At 54.0% G+C, this 15610-nt stretch overlaps 1 protein-coding gene across 1 annotated transcript in view; it reads left to right on the forward strand.

The window, feature by feature from the left end:
- The first annotated feature begins 304 nt into the window (after nt 1–304).
- The window catches only part of LOC123397681, a 30129-nt gene continuing 14823 nt past the window's right edge, over nt 305–15610 (forward strand). Inside the window, exon 1 of the mRNA XM_045092222.1 lies at nt 305–597. Within this exon, the coding sequence (XP_044948157.1) occupies nt 305–597 (293 nt within the window). The remainder of the gene's footprint in view (nt 598–15610) is intronic.

The raw sequence follows: 15610 nt of genomic DNA on the forward strand, positions 1-15610 counted from the left end.
ATGTAATGTCATGCAACAATGCATTTATTAGGCTATAGACTCATTGTTTCTTGGAGTGTGTGATGTTCCGGTAACTTAGCTAGTTACCACAAGCAACTCTCTCTTCACTAAATACGTGCCACATAAGCAAAGTTGTATTGAAGTGTGTGATGTTACTGCTAAGTTCCTCCCCATTGTGACCAGCCTAGGATCCAGCTTCCCTCCCGTCATCATTCATTTCTTCCCGCAAAACCCAAGATTCCGTAGGTCATTAATTAGATATTGGTGCATCAGCGACACCATGGCATGAGATGAGAAGGCGGCCATGATGACAACTGCCGGAGACGCCGGAGCGGGTGAAGGGCAGACCGTGGAAGGCGGCGCCGTCGAATATGTTGCGATCGACATCGACAGGTCGGTGGTGAGTCTGGTGACGGCTGATCGGCAGGAGCAGGCTGGAACCGGGAGCGGCTGCAGAATTTGCCAGCTTGGGGACGGCGACCTGCCGGCGGAGAGCGGGAGCGGGCAGCTGGTAAGGCTCGGCTGCGGCTGCCGAGGCGAGATCGCGGCGGCGCACCGCCGGTGCGCCGAGGCATGGTTCTCCGTGAGGGGCAACAGGTATCAACAGTTAAATTCTCCCATCTCTTGTGTGCGTAAAAATGCTTATACTTCCGGGTGCACATGAATTGATACTCATTATTTTGAGATTGAGGAAGTATTAAGCAGTCAAATTTCATTAACACGTTGCAGGAAGACATTACACAGCTGACATTTTTTTAAACTCACAAATCAGTTTTTGAACGGTTGGACTGTGATCATGTACGCTAGCTCCCGCGAGGTCTCCGGCTCAGCTCTGCCAGCCATAGTCGCCGTCGTTATCGCTGCCGCTTCAGCAGTAGTTTGCCGGTCTTGCGTCGATTACGTTTTTTGCCCTAGAAAAGGTAGTGGTCTTAAACGCAAAGGATGGAAACTGGAGGCAAACGTTCAGCCTGATGCGTCAAACTCTGAAGAATAGTTTTTGTGCCACTCAACTTTGCTGTAGATACTAACGTTAGTATCTACAGGTCCTCCAGTCATTGTCCGGTTGTGAAAATGCGATCCAGACGATCTTCTTAAATTAGCCTCAAACGTTCGGACTGACCGGCACGCTCACTTCCCGCCCAAATATGGAACGGATATGAAGGAGTCCGGACGCGTCTGGCCTACACTAGCCCGTATCGACCTCACATATATTTGTCCTCATTTATTGGTCGGACCAAACCCTAACGACTTTACTTCACTCCCGTTCACTCCCATCCGTCACCCAAGCTCACCTCCGACGATCTCCGTCCTTCTCTAGCATGGCCCACAACGGATCTGACTCCGATAAGTCCGGATCCATCGACTATGGGGTCGTTCCGTGCGGAGTGGAGGAGGCAATAGCAGTTCACGTTGCACTCTGCCGCTCTCGCGAGGACAACGCCCGACTGGCGGCAGGATCTGTCCGCCGCGACTACATAGCATTCGTTAAAACGGCGCTCGGTTCCTCTGGGGCGGATCCCACCGGAAACGGGTTGTCCACCGCGGGAAGAAGAGGATAAGGATCGATGAGGCCTACCTCGCGGAGGAAATGGCAGAGGCGGAGGCGGCGGAGTGGGCGGACGCACAGGAGGAAGCCATCTGCACCCGCATATTGAAGAAACGGCAGCGGCGGAACACGCGTGCTCTCACCCGCGAGCAGAATCGGGCGGTCCGTGAAATGATCGAGCTGCCACCAAAGGAGGAGAACGACGTTAGCAGCGGCGAGGACAGCTCCGGCGACGAGCAGAACCGGCTCGATCCGTATTGCATCTTCGACTGGTACCTCCACGACAAGGACGGCAAGGGCGTCGGGAATGACAAGGGCAGCCGTGGATGATCTCCACCATAGTCAAACATGTCAAATTTTGATAATCCGATGACATATTTAGTAGTGATCGAGTAGTAGAACGACATGTGTGCGTCAACATAGTAGTTGCATGGTTTGTATGAATTTGAAATACCAGATTTGAGATGTCCGAATATAGAATACATTATTTAAAACTTGACCGGTCAGTGTTCAAAGACGCGTCCGCGTCTGCGGGCATTTGAAGGACCGGACTTAAGGGATCCGGCTGTAGATGGATTTAAAAGGTCCTGTTGTAGATGTTTTTAGAGCTTTCTCAGTTTGGGTGGATCATGACTGAAGTGCATATTATACGGACGGGAATATATAACAACAATCATGTATGGAATCTTTCACTGTGTTGAAGAAAAAGAATAAAGTTGTGCAATCAGTACCGTAAGCTGGTAGAACCATGGCATTTTCATACGAGCTCAACAGCGAACGCGCATCATTTGGCTATTGCCTCAATTATTGCAACCACTTGCTAGGTGGGTCATATGTATGATGTGCAGATTGGAGATCTCCAATTGTGAAGTCTCATCCAACTGATCCAAGGTTGATGATACTGCCTGTAGATTTCTTATCCAAGGTTTCAAAATATTTATTTATTAATTTTTGGGTCTAACAGCAGTGTGCTTTAGAACGATTGCGACTTTCCCTGCCTTAATGATGACTCCCTTGAAGTTTATACAAGTTACCGAAAAAGGCTTTCGTCTTGGCAACCAACATCGACATATTCACTTCATTACAACACACGCACACATCCAAGACAGGATACATAAACGCTGAATGTAGAACCATTACCCTAGCACTATAATAGCAACCGGAGTTCTCAACCGTGAATACGCCACCGCGAACAGATGAAGCCGCATATGACGAACCGTTTGCTCCAAGGCGGCGCTTTCAGGAAGGTTACGACACCAGAATGCCGTTGTTGCCCGATCCGAGGATCAAGAAGGGCGCGAACCACGCCGCCGCCGGTTCGTCCAAAAATGGATCAGGTTTTCACCACGGCCAACACTCACCATCACCGGACGCCACACCCCGGCGACCACGCCGCCCACATGACCATGGGCACCGGGCAGCACCTAGCCACGGGCTCTGTCCATGAGCATTGCGGCACCACCATCGGGGCCGCCGCCCTGACAACCAAGACCTGGACACCACCTCACCCGAGACCCACTGCTACCCCAACCACAGGTACGAGCGAAAAGGACCCGCCTTTCACACCCCTGGGCGGTCCCTGACATGGCGCCATCGACCCGTCTTGCTGTCGGGCGCGAGACGAGGCCGGTCCTGCTGCCGGGCCTCCACGCACACACGCTCACGGTCAGAACACCAGCCATGCTAGGCCGCTGCCCCACTCACGCCGCCCACCCCGGTCCCGCTCAGATCTGGGCGAGCGCGCCGCCACTAGCCCCGCAGCCGAGCAACACCACCCCACGCACCCATGAAGGGACGATGAACCTCCAGGAGCAGCTGGGGGAGCCACCGACGGCCACCAGGTCAGCCCCCGACTAGATCCGCACCCATCGAATTCCAGATCGGGCCGCCGCCACGACGGGCGCCACCACGTGCAGCCCACCGCGTCGGACCGCGCGTCCGCAACATCGTCGCCAGATGCTAGCCACCACGCTGGCGCGCCCTGTACCCGCGCGTCGTCGCCGCCCGAACATCCCGACCCGCATCGTCGTCTTCGAGGGTTGAGTGAGGAGCCCCGCCGCCGCCGTCGCCGACCGGGCTTAGCCCGACGACGCGCACCGACGGCGGCAAGGGGAGGGGGAGAGGGAGAGCCGGACCGACGGTGCTAGTGTTAGCCCTCCCGGTCGCTCGCGGGAGCGACGCGGAAGGGGGAGGGGACTCGTTCGAAGTTTATACAAGTTCAGGATAGAAGGATGAAGAAGGAAGAAGGTAAAAAAAATTAGATGCATAGCCAAGGATGACCCAACAAGTGACACAATGCATGCCAACAATACTAGTTCCCCAAGCCTGGCGGGTCTTCCGAACCTCTTTCACGCTCCAGTTCGATGTACGGAGGAGAGGCCCCTGGCATGTGTTATCCCACCGAGACGCCGATCGTAGTTATCGATATTTTGCGGGAAGCTTGTCTATGTAGGCCTTGTTTGGAACTGCTTCAATTCATCAAAATCAGCTTGACTTTATCAAATTTATTTTCAAACAGTTTCATACACAAGCTATAGCACTATCAAGAGAATGTTTGGCTTCCATTTAGCTCGAGCTTCAAGAATAGAAAATTTGGTGGAAATAATCTATTTGATTGGTTGAGGAGAAATAAATGAAGGGGTATCCACTTACTAGTGGTAGTGATGGGTAATTTCCCCCCAACTCCAGCTTTTAGAGTTTTTTGGAGCACCCCCTTAGGAGCTTCATAAAAACTGTGAAGTTGTACCCCAGATTCTAGTTTTTTTGCGGAGCAACATATCGTGAAGCTATCCCGTTTGGCTTGTCTTTTCTGGAGCAGAGCTGAATTTTAAGGAGCACAATAGTCCCAAACAGGCTCGTTGATGGGGTTATAGTCCTAGGGTAGGGTCATAGGCCTGCCCTATAAGTCCTACCCAAGGACTACCCTTCATAAGGGATAAGGCCCTTAGTCAGTTCCGACTGAATTAAGGACTTCCCATCATCCAGTCGGTAACGAATCCTCCATCATCCAGTCGGAGATGAGCATTCGGAGTGTATCAAACTTACCGACTGGATTCCACTCTGTGCATCGTAACCCCCCTGGAGGGCAACGGTCATACGTTTCCATGTACCTTTATTAGCATTTAAGACATACGTTACCTGTAACGTAGGCATTTATTCGTCACTACTCCACCCCTGTGCACCGAACCGTTGTGAAGAGCAGCGCACTCTATATAAGCCGCCCTTCCCCACTGGTGCAGGGGTTAGCAATTCACTGTAATCCATATTCCACTCGACAACAAGCTCCCAAGAGCACTGAGACGTAGGGATATTACCTCCACCGTAGAGGGGCCTGAACTCATACAACCTCACCGTAGCTAAGGCTCTGCCCATCCTTTCGTACCCTACACATCTACTGTGAGGCTTATAACCACGACAGTTGGCGCCCACCGTGGGGCAGGCGTCTAAGCGATTTCCGGCGAGTTTGTGACTACATCTTTTCATCATGTCATCTGGTGGAGATTTGAGCATGGGTCACGAGATCCTCTTCGACGCTCTCTCCTTCATCGTCGACGATTCGGCATGGCTTCGGGATGCCCCTCTCGACGTCGAGGCGCTCCCCAGTCGCGGGGCTACGCACTTCCGTGCCGGCGCCCGCGGTATTCTCCTTCTCCAGCAGTCGGCTCCGGTGTCGACCTACGTCGCCGTCGCGCGTCGTAACAAGCGGTCCCACCGTCCGCGGCTCCAGCGTTGGGTGCAACACGCCCAGGCGCGCTAGAACGCGTCCTCACAAGTGGCGGTCCTAGAGTCAGTCGTGGTCGCGCCGCCGTCCCAGCGCTCGGACTCAGTTCCGACTGAGTTTCCTTCCGAGTACTTGGGCCGCGGGATTGCGGCTGAAGTGCACTTGGCCAACTCCCATGAAAGTCCCCACCAAACTGGCCGGAACGAGCACGAGATCGGCGAAACATCCAGCGCTCGTCGTCAGCCCCGTCGTTCTGCCAGTCGGCACACTCGGCGGAGCAACATGGAGGTGTTCCGCACACCCATCCTCAACCTGACTGCCGCTGCCAAGATAGCCGATTCCCTCGAGCCGACTGATTCAGAGGCTGGCAGGGGGATCGAGCAAATCCGTGCCCTGCTGCACACGGTGCAGCAGCAAAATTCGGCAGTCTCCCAGTCGCACAACAGGATCCACAATAGTTCTGTTCATGCGAACACGCATCGGTCAGTTCACAGCCCCGGTTCTCATGAGCGACCCAGGGGAGGCAGCCGTTCCATAAATCCCGAAGATCGTCGCCGTTCACGCACCCCTCCGCGGGGTGGGCCCTACGGGCCCCGGCATCATGATGATCGACGTTCAGTCGGTGACACTTACGATCCAAGGCCCGACGCGAGAGGGCATATCGCCGAGAGGAGGGTCGACAGGGGCGGAGCCCACCGCGATGGTCACGATATGGGTCGTCCGAGTGGAAGCAGGACCATCGTCTCTGGTCCCGAGTGTTTCAGTCGAGCCATCCGTTCGGCTGACATCCCTCCCAACTTCCGATTGGCGACGGGGATCAGCAAGTTTACAGGAGAATCCAAGCCAGAAACGTGGTTGGACAGCTACCGAGTGGCAATCCAGATCGGAGGAGGGGACGACCACGTCGCCATGAAACACCTCCCTCTGATGCTCGACGGCTCGGCACGAGCGTGGCTGAACCAGTTGGCTCCCTCAAGCATCTACAGCTGGGCAGATCTGGCCCGAGTCTTCATCAGGACCTTCGAAGGGACGTGCAAATGCCCTGCTGGCCTCGTGGAGCTCCAGCACTGCGTCCAGAAGCAGAATGAGCCCCTGCGCGATTTCATTCAGCGTTGGACGACCCTCTACCACACGGTGGAGAACGTCACAGAGCACCAAGCAGTCTGCGCCTTCAAGGCAGGCGTGCGGTACAGAGATTTGTACCTGAAGTTTGGTCGAACAGGCGACATCTCCATGAGCAAGATGATGGAGATAGCGCCACGCTATGCAAATGGCGAAGAAGAGGACCGCATCCGTAGCGGCAAGCACAAAGCAGTCGCCGATGGAGATGGGAACAGCACTCGGAAGCAGAAGCAGAAAGCTCCATCCACTCCGCAGGCAGAGGCCGCAGCCATTACCAATGCCAAGTTCAAGGGCAAGGGGAAAGCTCAGTTCACCCCCAAGAAGAAGCAGTTCGGAAACCCCATCCTGGACCAGCCATGTCCGATTCACACGAAGATGGATGAAGAGGGCAACGCCATATATCCGAAGCATACCACTCGGCAATGTCGCCTCCTGATCCAGGGGTTCGGCGAAGGGCAACCGAGTGAAAAAGGCAATGAACAGGATGAGGAGGACAAGGAGGATCCGTTCCCCCAAGTCCATGCAACACTGATGATTTTTGCTGACGTTGAGAACAAGAGTCGACTGAAGCTGGTGAACAGGGAGGTGAACATGGCCACGCCGACCAACCCCAAGTTCCTCAAATGGTCTCAGACTGCGATCACCTTTGACCAGTCGGATCATCCAGCACACGTACCCACCCCAGGGAGGCAGGCTCTGGTCGTCGACCCGGTGGTGGAAGGAGTCCGACTGCGCAAAGTCCTCATGGACGGCGGTAGTGGTTTGAACATTATGTACGCTGACACTCTCAAGGGGATGGGCATTCCGATGTCCAAACTTAGTGAGAGCAGCATGCAGTTCCATGGAGTCGTCCCTGGACGAAAGGCCAAGTCACTCGGCCAGATCGCGTTGGACGTCGTCTTCGGCTCCGACAAGAACTTCCGCAAGGAAAAGTTGACGTTCCAGGTGGTGGACTTCCAGAGTGCGTACCACGCGATTCTGGGCCACCCGGCGTATGCGCGTTTCATGGCCCGTCCATGTTACGTGTACCTGAAGCTGAAGATGCCAGGCCCGAAAGGTGTGATCACTATCACAGGCAATCGGCAGCGGGCCGAGGAGTGCCTGCAGCAGGGATCGAGGATCGCCGATCAGCAGATGTCGTGGGTATAAGCCTGACAGTAGATGTGTAGGGTACGAAAGGATGGGTAGAGCCTTAGTACGGCGAGGTTGTATGAGTTCAGGCCCCTCTACGGTGGAGGTAATAGCCCTACGTCTCAGTGCTCTTGGGAGCTTGTTGTCGAGTGGAATATGGATTACAGTGAATTGCTAACCCCTGCACCAGTGGGGAAGGGCGGCTTATATAGAGTGCGCTGCCCTTCACAACGGTTCGGTGCACAGGGGTGGAGTAGTGGCGAATAAATGCCTACGTTACAGGTAACGTGTTCGCATGAACAGAACTATTGTGGATCCTGTTGTGCGACTGGGAGATTGCCGAATTTTGCTGCTGCACCGTGTGCAGCAGGGCACGGATTTGCTCGATCCACCTGCCAGCCTCTGAATCAGTCGGCTGGAGGGAATCGGCTATCTTGGCGGCGGCAGCCACTTGAGGATGGGTGTGCGGAACACCTCCACGTTGCTCCGCCGAGTGTGCCGACTGGCAGAACGACGGGGCTGGCGGGGAGCGCTGGATGTTTCGCCGATCTCGTGCTCGTTCCGGCCAGTTTGGCGGGGACTTTCATGGGAGTTGGCCATGTGCACTTCAGCCGCAGGCCCGCGGCCCAAGTACTCGGAAGGAAACTCAGTCGGAACTGAGTCCGAGCGCTGGGACGGCGGCGCGACCACGACTGACTCTAGGACCGCCACTTGTGAGGACGCGTTCTAGCGCGCCTGGGCGTGTTGCACCCAACGCTGGAGCCGCGGACGGCGGGACCGCTTGTTGCGACGCGCGACGGCGACGTAGGTCGACACCGAAGCCGACTGCTGGAGAAGGAGAATACCGCGGGCGCCAGCACGGAAGTGCGTAGCCCCGCGACTGGGGAGCGCCTCGACGTCGAGAGGGGCTTCCCGAAGCCATGCCGAATTGTCGACGATGAAGGAGAGAGCGTCGAAGAGGATCTCGTGATCCATGCTCAAATCTCCACCAGATGACATGATGAAAAGATGTAGTCACAAACTCTCCGGAAGTCGCTTAGACGCCTGCCCCACGGTGGGCGCCAACTGTCGTGGTTATAAGCCTGACAGTAGATGTGTAGGGTACGAAAGGATGGGCAGAGCCTTAGCTACGACGAGGTTGTATGAGTTCAGGCCCCTCTACAGTGGAGGTAATATCCCTACGTCTCAGTGCTCTTGGGAGCTTGTTGTCGAGTGGAATATGGATTACAGTGAATTGCTAACCCCTACACTAGTGGGGAAGGGCGGCTTATATAGAGTGCGCTGCCCTTCACAACGGTTCGGTGCACAGGGGTGGAGTAGTGGTGAATAAATGCCTACGTTACAGGTAACGTATGTCTTAAATGCTAATAAAGGTACATGGAAACGTATGACCGTTGCCCTCCAGGGGGGTTACGATGCACAGAGTGGAATCCAGTCGGTAAGTTTGATACACTCCGAATGCTCATCTCCGACTGGATGATGGAGGATTCGTTACTGACTGGATGATGGGAAGTCCTTAATTCAGTCGGAACTAACTAAGGGCCTTATCCCTTATGAAGGGTAGTCCTTGCGTAGGACTTATAGGGTAGGCCTATGACCCTACCCTAGGACTATAACCCCATCATTAGTCCCCGAATGGATTGGGGTTGGAACGATGAAGCGATGCTTGCAGTACGGATCCGAATGGGACGGATGCGACTTTGGCGTTGTTTGCCTCGATCCATTTTATCTTCTTTGACCAATGATCCGAGTGGATGTATTTGTGAAACGAACCTTTAGGGACCGAGTGCTTCCGTGGTATCTTATGACGTGACCAGTCAACTGACAGCGGCGGATTACCGGGATCCTCAAATTTCGGTTGTCGCGTGCTCAGCGGGGATGACGACATCGCAATCGAGTAGTATTTGATGCCTCGATTCCAGCGCCTTTATCTTCTCCACTAATATCGCACCAACCGGTCGGGGGATAAGATTTCGGGGCCACCTGCTAGTGACCCAGTCGGAACCTTATTTAAACCTCTGCGGCGAGGGTTTTTCGTTACACTCGTCGGATAACTTGCACTTGCCCCGCTTCTCTCGCCATCCCCTGCGCATCCCAAGCTCCTTCCTTCTCCTTCTCCCTCGCGGATCTGCAGCCTCCGCCATGACAAAGGGGCAACCTAGGAAGCTAGAGGCGCGAAAGAAGAAGGGGAAGGTGGCGGCTCCTGCTCAGCGGCGGCAGCGAGCGGTACCGGCGGGTTGGATCCAGGGGGATTTCCTCCCCTCCACGGTGACGGAGGGGGACTTGCTGGAGTTGGTGGAGCACGGCATGATCGCGCACAAGACGTGGAGGTTGCCGGCGGAGGGCGAGACCGAGCCGGCGCCCCGGGAGGGGGAGCGCGTCTTGCTGCTCAGCCACGTGCATCGAGGCTTCTCGCTGCCTCCTCATCCCTTCTTCAAAGGTATAATGAACCACTTCGGGGTGCAGCTCCACCACTTCCCTCCCAACGCAATAGCTCATCTCTCTGCCTTATTCGTGATGTGCGAGTGTTTCATCGGCTGTCCTCCCCAGTGGGGGCTTTTCAAACACATCTTCTCTGCTAGATCTCAAACCATCAAACGACTTAACCAGTCGGATGACAAAACTCACCTCCTCGAGCTCTACGGAGGCTTAGGCTTCCAAAAGAAAAGTAAAAGTAGTTATCCCGCTCTTCAGCTGTCTGAATCTGTTAGGAACTGACAGTCGACATGGTTCTACTGCTAGGACGTTGCTTGCCCGAATGCCGCAACTGGACTGCCTCCTTTTAGCTTAGACCGACCGGCTCCGCCTAGGCAGCTCGCGCTCACGAAGGCGTAGAAGACCCAGATCCAGCCTCTGGTCGATGCGCTTATAGAGGTCGTCCGAAGGGGAGTCGCCGGCATAGATTTGCTGGAGGTTTTTCTGGGTCGGCGTATCGAGCCTCTGCAAGCTCGACACCACGCCATGTGGCACTACACGGGGCCTGAGGACTCCACTCGGACTAACGTCGAGTGCGTGACCGGGGAGATGGTGGCGTCGTGGGTCCTTAACATCACAGGCGCCTGCGAAAACCCCAGAGGGGCCCGGCGAGTGAAGCCCTTCCGCGCGGACAACCCTCCTCCGAATGAGGTGAGTACAACTTGTCGAGTGCACACAATTATCTTAGATTTATCGCTTTCTTGAATAACTGTCTGACGTCTGATGTTGTCGACCGTATCTCGTGCAGGCGTGGACCAACTGGTTTTCTCCTGTCTCGAACGGGAATCTGGCCGAGGAAGAGGAAGGTAGCCAGGAGGGAAGCGTGGAGAGCGTCGAGTATGTCTCCGACAGCGGGGAGACGGAGGAGCAGCCCGAAGAAGAAGAGGAGGAAGATGAGGAGCAGAACTCGCCACCCCCATCGCCAGAGCCTCGAACCAAACGCCGTCACGAACCCGTGGCTCCGTTGACTCCTCCAGCGGCCTCGAGTGCCCCGCCAGCTGCTCCTGTGGTTCCGAGCGCCTCGCCAGCCGCTCCCGTGGTCCCGAGTGCTCGGAGCACAAAGAGGACCAGGGACTCTGCTGCTGAGCCCGCGGGCCAGCCCTCTAAGGCGGCCAAACCGAGTGGATCCAAGCCTCGGAAGGCTTTGCCACGGATGAGGGTCACAGTTCCCGTTACCTCAACGTAAGTGCATTGTTCTTCTATCTTCTTTGAGTATTTGATTGAACTCATGCTTATTGGTCAAATGAATTTTACTCGACAGAGCTGCCACCTCCGCCACCTCTCCGCCACGCCAGGGGGACGATCCCATGGACATGCACAATGTTGTCACATCCCAGCCAGGTGCGTCGTGGCGATTCCGAGAGCTTACATTATTGCATCACGAATTCTGTCTTTGGTCTTGCCTTTTTCCTGTGGTCTCACGCCGTTCGGTCGGGTTTCTCTCAGAGGTGATTTATGTGGAGGAGGGCGACCAGAGGAGGTCCGAGCAAGCTGCGGTGCCTGTCCTTGAGGTTGTTCTGCCGGTTACTACTCTCGCCATGGATGCGTCGTCGACTGAGACGATGCCGTCGACTGAAACGGCGCTTATCGCTGCTGAACCGACTGGAGCAGGACTTGGGATGCCCAAGGAGTCTCCTATGATGCCAGGTCCGTCGACTGTCCAGTACAACGTCCAGCGCCTCCCGGAAGATCAGGTGGGAGCTGCCAAGGGGGCCATGGTGCAGGCGGAGTTGATGGGGGGAGAGGCCAAGAGAGCGTACGACTCCATCGCGTCTGTGTACAAGCGAAGCTTGGAACTGCGGGACGATATCCGAGTAAGTGGGCTAGTAAGTATTTACTTTCCTCTTGTAACCCACTGGGTGTTTAAGCAATGCACTCGGATACAGTATGATTCTTTTGCAGTGGGTTCACTCTTAGTGAACCCAGTGGGTGTAGTCCCCGAGACTTCTGTCGAGTGCTTGCACCGGCAGTTGTCTTTATACACATTTTCTTTAACTTGATCAGATCAAAAACTAATCTATTCGAATGTTACCGGTGGGGGCACTGCGACTGCACCTACTGGATGAGTCCCCGAGAGTAATTTTACTCAGGTCGGGTAGCAGTAACCTCATATGCTTGTTTTTTGTCATGTATCTCAATAGGGCGGACCTGTTTGAGCTTCATGCCAGTGGGGTCACTCTTAGTGAACCCACTTGGTGTAGTCCCCGAGACCGCTGTCGACTGCTTGCGTCGGCAGGGGTCTGAAGAACTTGGAGTTTTTATTGTTGTCCTTGTTGAATCTGTCTGATCGTCTCTTGGCACTGACTTGCAGAAGACTTGCGAGATGGGATCAGCGTATGAGACTCTGAGGGCTACAAAGGTTCAGTTTGCTGCGGAACTGGATGCAGCAATGCTTGCCTTGGCTGGTCTGAAGGATGTTGTGGCTGAACGAGAAAAGTGCTTGGAGGAGTCCCGTGAGGCAAACAAGGCATTGGCGGCTGAAGTGGAGAAAATGGGGAAACAAAGGACGGAGCTGATGGGACAGATGCAGGTGTTGAACAGGCGGTGCATAGCACAGGAGAATTACGTCAGTGACTGGGCACGGAAGATGATAGCGCTTCTCGGTGCTAAGTTCTGTTTTTCCGAGTGCTTCTCGACTGTGTATTTCATGTTGTGCTTACTTTTTGCTCGTCCTGTCTTTGCAAATTTTTGTATGGACGCTGAGGCTCAAGCAGCTGACGTTGAGCGGTCGATTCTTCCGAACGTTCCGCTCGACGAGGACGCCAATCGAGATATGCTCCGAGCGCACATTCGCCTGGGCAAAGTGGGACCTTTCATCGGTCGACTGAGAGAGGTCGTCAGCCGAATCGACAAGGAGCTTTGGCCTGAAGACGAGTCTCGACAAGAGATGGAAGGCTTGATGACTCGGCTGGAGGAGGTCCCGAACCGAGTGCAGGCGTGGAAGAAGTATGTGGCTCGCTGTGGTGCGGACGTCGCTCTGTCGCTGGTCCGAGTGCACTGCAAGGAGGCTCGCTAAGAGAAGCTGAAGGCGTTGCAAGTCGCCAACACCAAAAAGCTTCGATTCGAAGATTTCATGGAGACCTTCCTTGAGAGCGCCACTCGCATCGCAGACGGGATCGACCTGGACACATTCGTGGAGCCTGCCAGTCCCAGTGCCAATCCTAACGACGTTTAAGAAAACTTTTACCTCGGTATGCTGAGTGTTAGTTGCATGAAACTTTGGCCACTGCTGTTGGCCGTCACATTTGTGGTTCGGTGTGGATAAGCTTGATCTACACCGAACCAACTATCTTTAGGCGAATTTGGAATTTGAATCGAATCTTTTTCTCTTCTTTTGCCAAAGAGTTGTTGACACGATTTTGGCTCGTGGTTTTTGTTTGCCGTTTCTTGGTGAAGCCAATGGAAAACATGCGGAGCATGTAATTGTCAGTTGTCTTGACATCTGCATGAGCCTCACTAAGGTTATGCTGAGTCTCCGAGTGGATCTGTAGGATACACTCGAAGGCAATTGAGTACTTAGGCGATTCGTGATCGCGGCTAAGTCTTCGAGTGCGACTGTAAGGTCGTACTCGGAGCGAGTTGTTACTCATGTAATTGTCAGGTGTCTTGACATCTACATGAGCCTCAATGAGGTTCTTCTACTCATGTAATTGTCAGTTGTCTTGACATCTGCATGAGCCTCACTAAGGGTCTGCTGAGTCTCCGAGTGGATCTGTAGGATACACTCGAAGGCAATTGAGTACTTAGGCGATTCGTGATCGCGGCTAAGTCTTCGAGTGCGACTGTAAGGTCGTGCTCGGAGCGAGTTGTTACTCATGTAATTGACAGTTGTCTTGACATCTACATGAGCCTCAATGAGGTTCTGCTACTCATGTAATTGTCAGTTGTCTTGACATCTACATGAGCCTCGCTGAGGGTCTGCTGAGTCTCCGAGTGGATCTGTAGGATACACTCGAAGGCAATTGAGTACTTAGGCGATTCGTGATCGTGGCTAAGTCTTCGAGTGCGACTGTAAGGTCGTGCTTGGAGCGAGTTGTTACTCATGTAATTGTCAGTTGTCTTGACATCTACATGAGCCTCAATGAGGTTCTGCTACTCATGTAATTGTCAGTTGTCTTGACATCTACATGAGCCTCAATGAGGGTCTGCTAAGCCTCCGAGTGGATCTGTGAGATACACTCGAAGGAAGCTTTCTATTTAAGCGATTCATGGTCGCAGACAAATCCCCGAGTGCGACGTTAAGTGCACACTCGGAGAAAGTGTGTAGTTAGGCGATTCGTGATCGCCGCTAAGTCCCCGAGTGCGACGGTTAGTGCACACTCGGAGAAAATTTGTACTTAGGCGATTCTTGATCGCAGCTAAGTCCCCGAGTGCGACGTTAAGTGCACACTCGGAGAAAGTTAATACTTAGGCGATTGTGGATCGCAGCTAAGTCCCCGAGTTCGACGTTTAGTGCACACTCGGAGAAAGTTAATACTTAGGCGATTCTGGATCACAGCTAAGTCCCCGAGTGCGACGTTTAGTGCACACTCGGAGAAAGTTAATACTTAGGCGATTCTGGATCGCACCTAAGTCTCCGAGTGCGACGTTTAGTGCACATTCGGAGAAAGTTAATACTTAGGCGATTCGTGATCGCAGCTAAGTCCCCGAGTGCGACGTTTAGTGCACACTCGGAGAAATTTTGTACTTAGGCGATTCTTGATCGCAGCTAAGTCCCCGAGTTCGACGTTTAGTGCACACTCGGAGAAAGTTAATACTTAGGCGATTCGTGATCACAGCTAAGTTTTTTTTTCTTTTTTGAGACCGGAGTCTGCGACCGCGAAAGAATTTTGAATCTGCAAAAACTCAATCTGCTTTGTATTATTTCACCGATACTTGTTCTTTACATTGCTTCAGTCGACGGTCAAGTGTAGAAGCGCTTCAGGAGATCTCCGTTCCATGCTCACGGCTCGTCCGTTTCCCTGTCGATGTTGTAGAGTCGGTATGCTCCGTTGTTCAGCACCTTGGAGATGATGAAGGGTCCTTCCCAGGCGGGAGCCAACTTGTGAGGTCTCTGCTGATCCACTCGGAGCACCAGGTCGCCTGCTTGGAATGTACGACTCCTAACGTGTCGCGCGTGAAAGCGCCGCAGATCTTGTTGATAAATGGTTGAGCGAGTCAGTGCCATCTCGCGCTCCTCCTCTAGAAGATCCACTCCGTCTTGCCTTGCTTGTTCTGCTTCAGCTTCGGAGAAGAGTTCGACTCGTGGAGCGTTGTGAAGCAAGTCACTCGGAAGGACTGCCTCTGCTCCGTAAACGAGGAAGAACGGGGATCGCCCTGTAGATCTATTTGGGGTTGTGTGGAGACCCCAAAGCACCAAAGGTAGCTCGGTGACCCATGCGCCAGTGGCATGTCCCACCTCTCGCAGGAGTCGAGGCTTCAAACCTTGCAGAATAAGTCCATTCGCCCGCTCTGCTTGCCCGTTTGTTTGGGGATGCGCCACAGATGCAAAATCCACTCGGATACCTTGGCCTGTACAGAAACCTTTGAATCTGTCTGAGTCAAAGTTTGTTCCATTGTCAGTGATTATGCTGTGAGGTACCCCGAATCTGGAGATGATGTCCCTGACAAACTTG

The sequence above is a fragment of the Hordeum vulgare genome, chromosome 1H (assembly GCF_904849725.1).
Source record: "Hordeum vulgare subsp. vulgare chromosome 1H, MorexV3_pseudomolecules_assembly, whole genome shotgun sequence".
Taxonomy (NCBI): Eukaryota; Viridiplantae; Streptophyta; class Magnoliopsida; order Poales; family Poaceae; genus Hordeum; species Hordeum vulgare.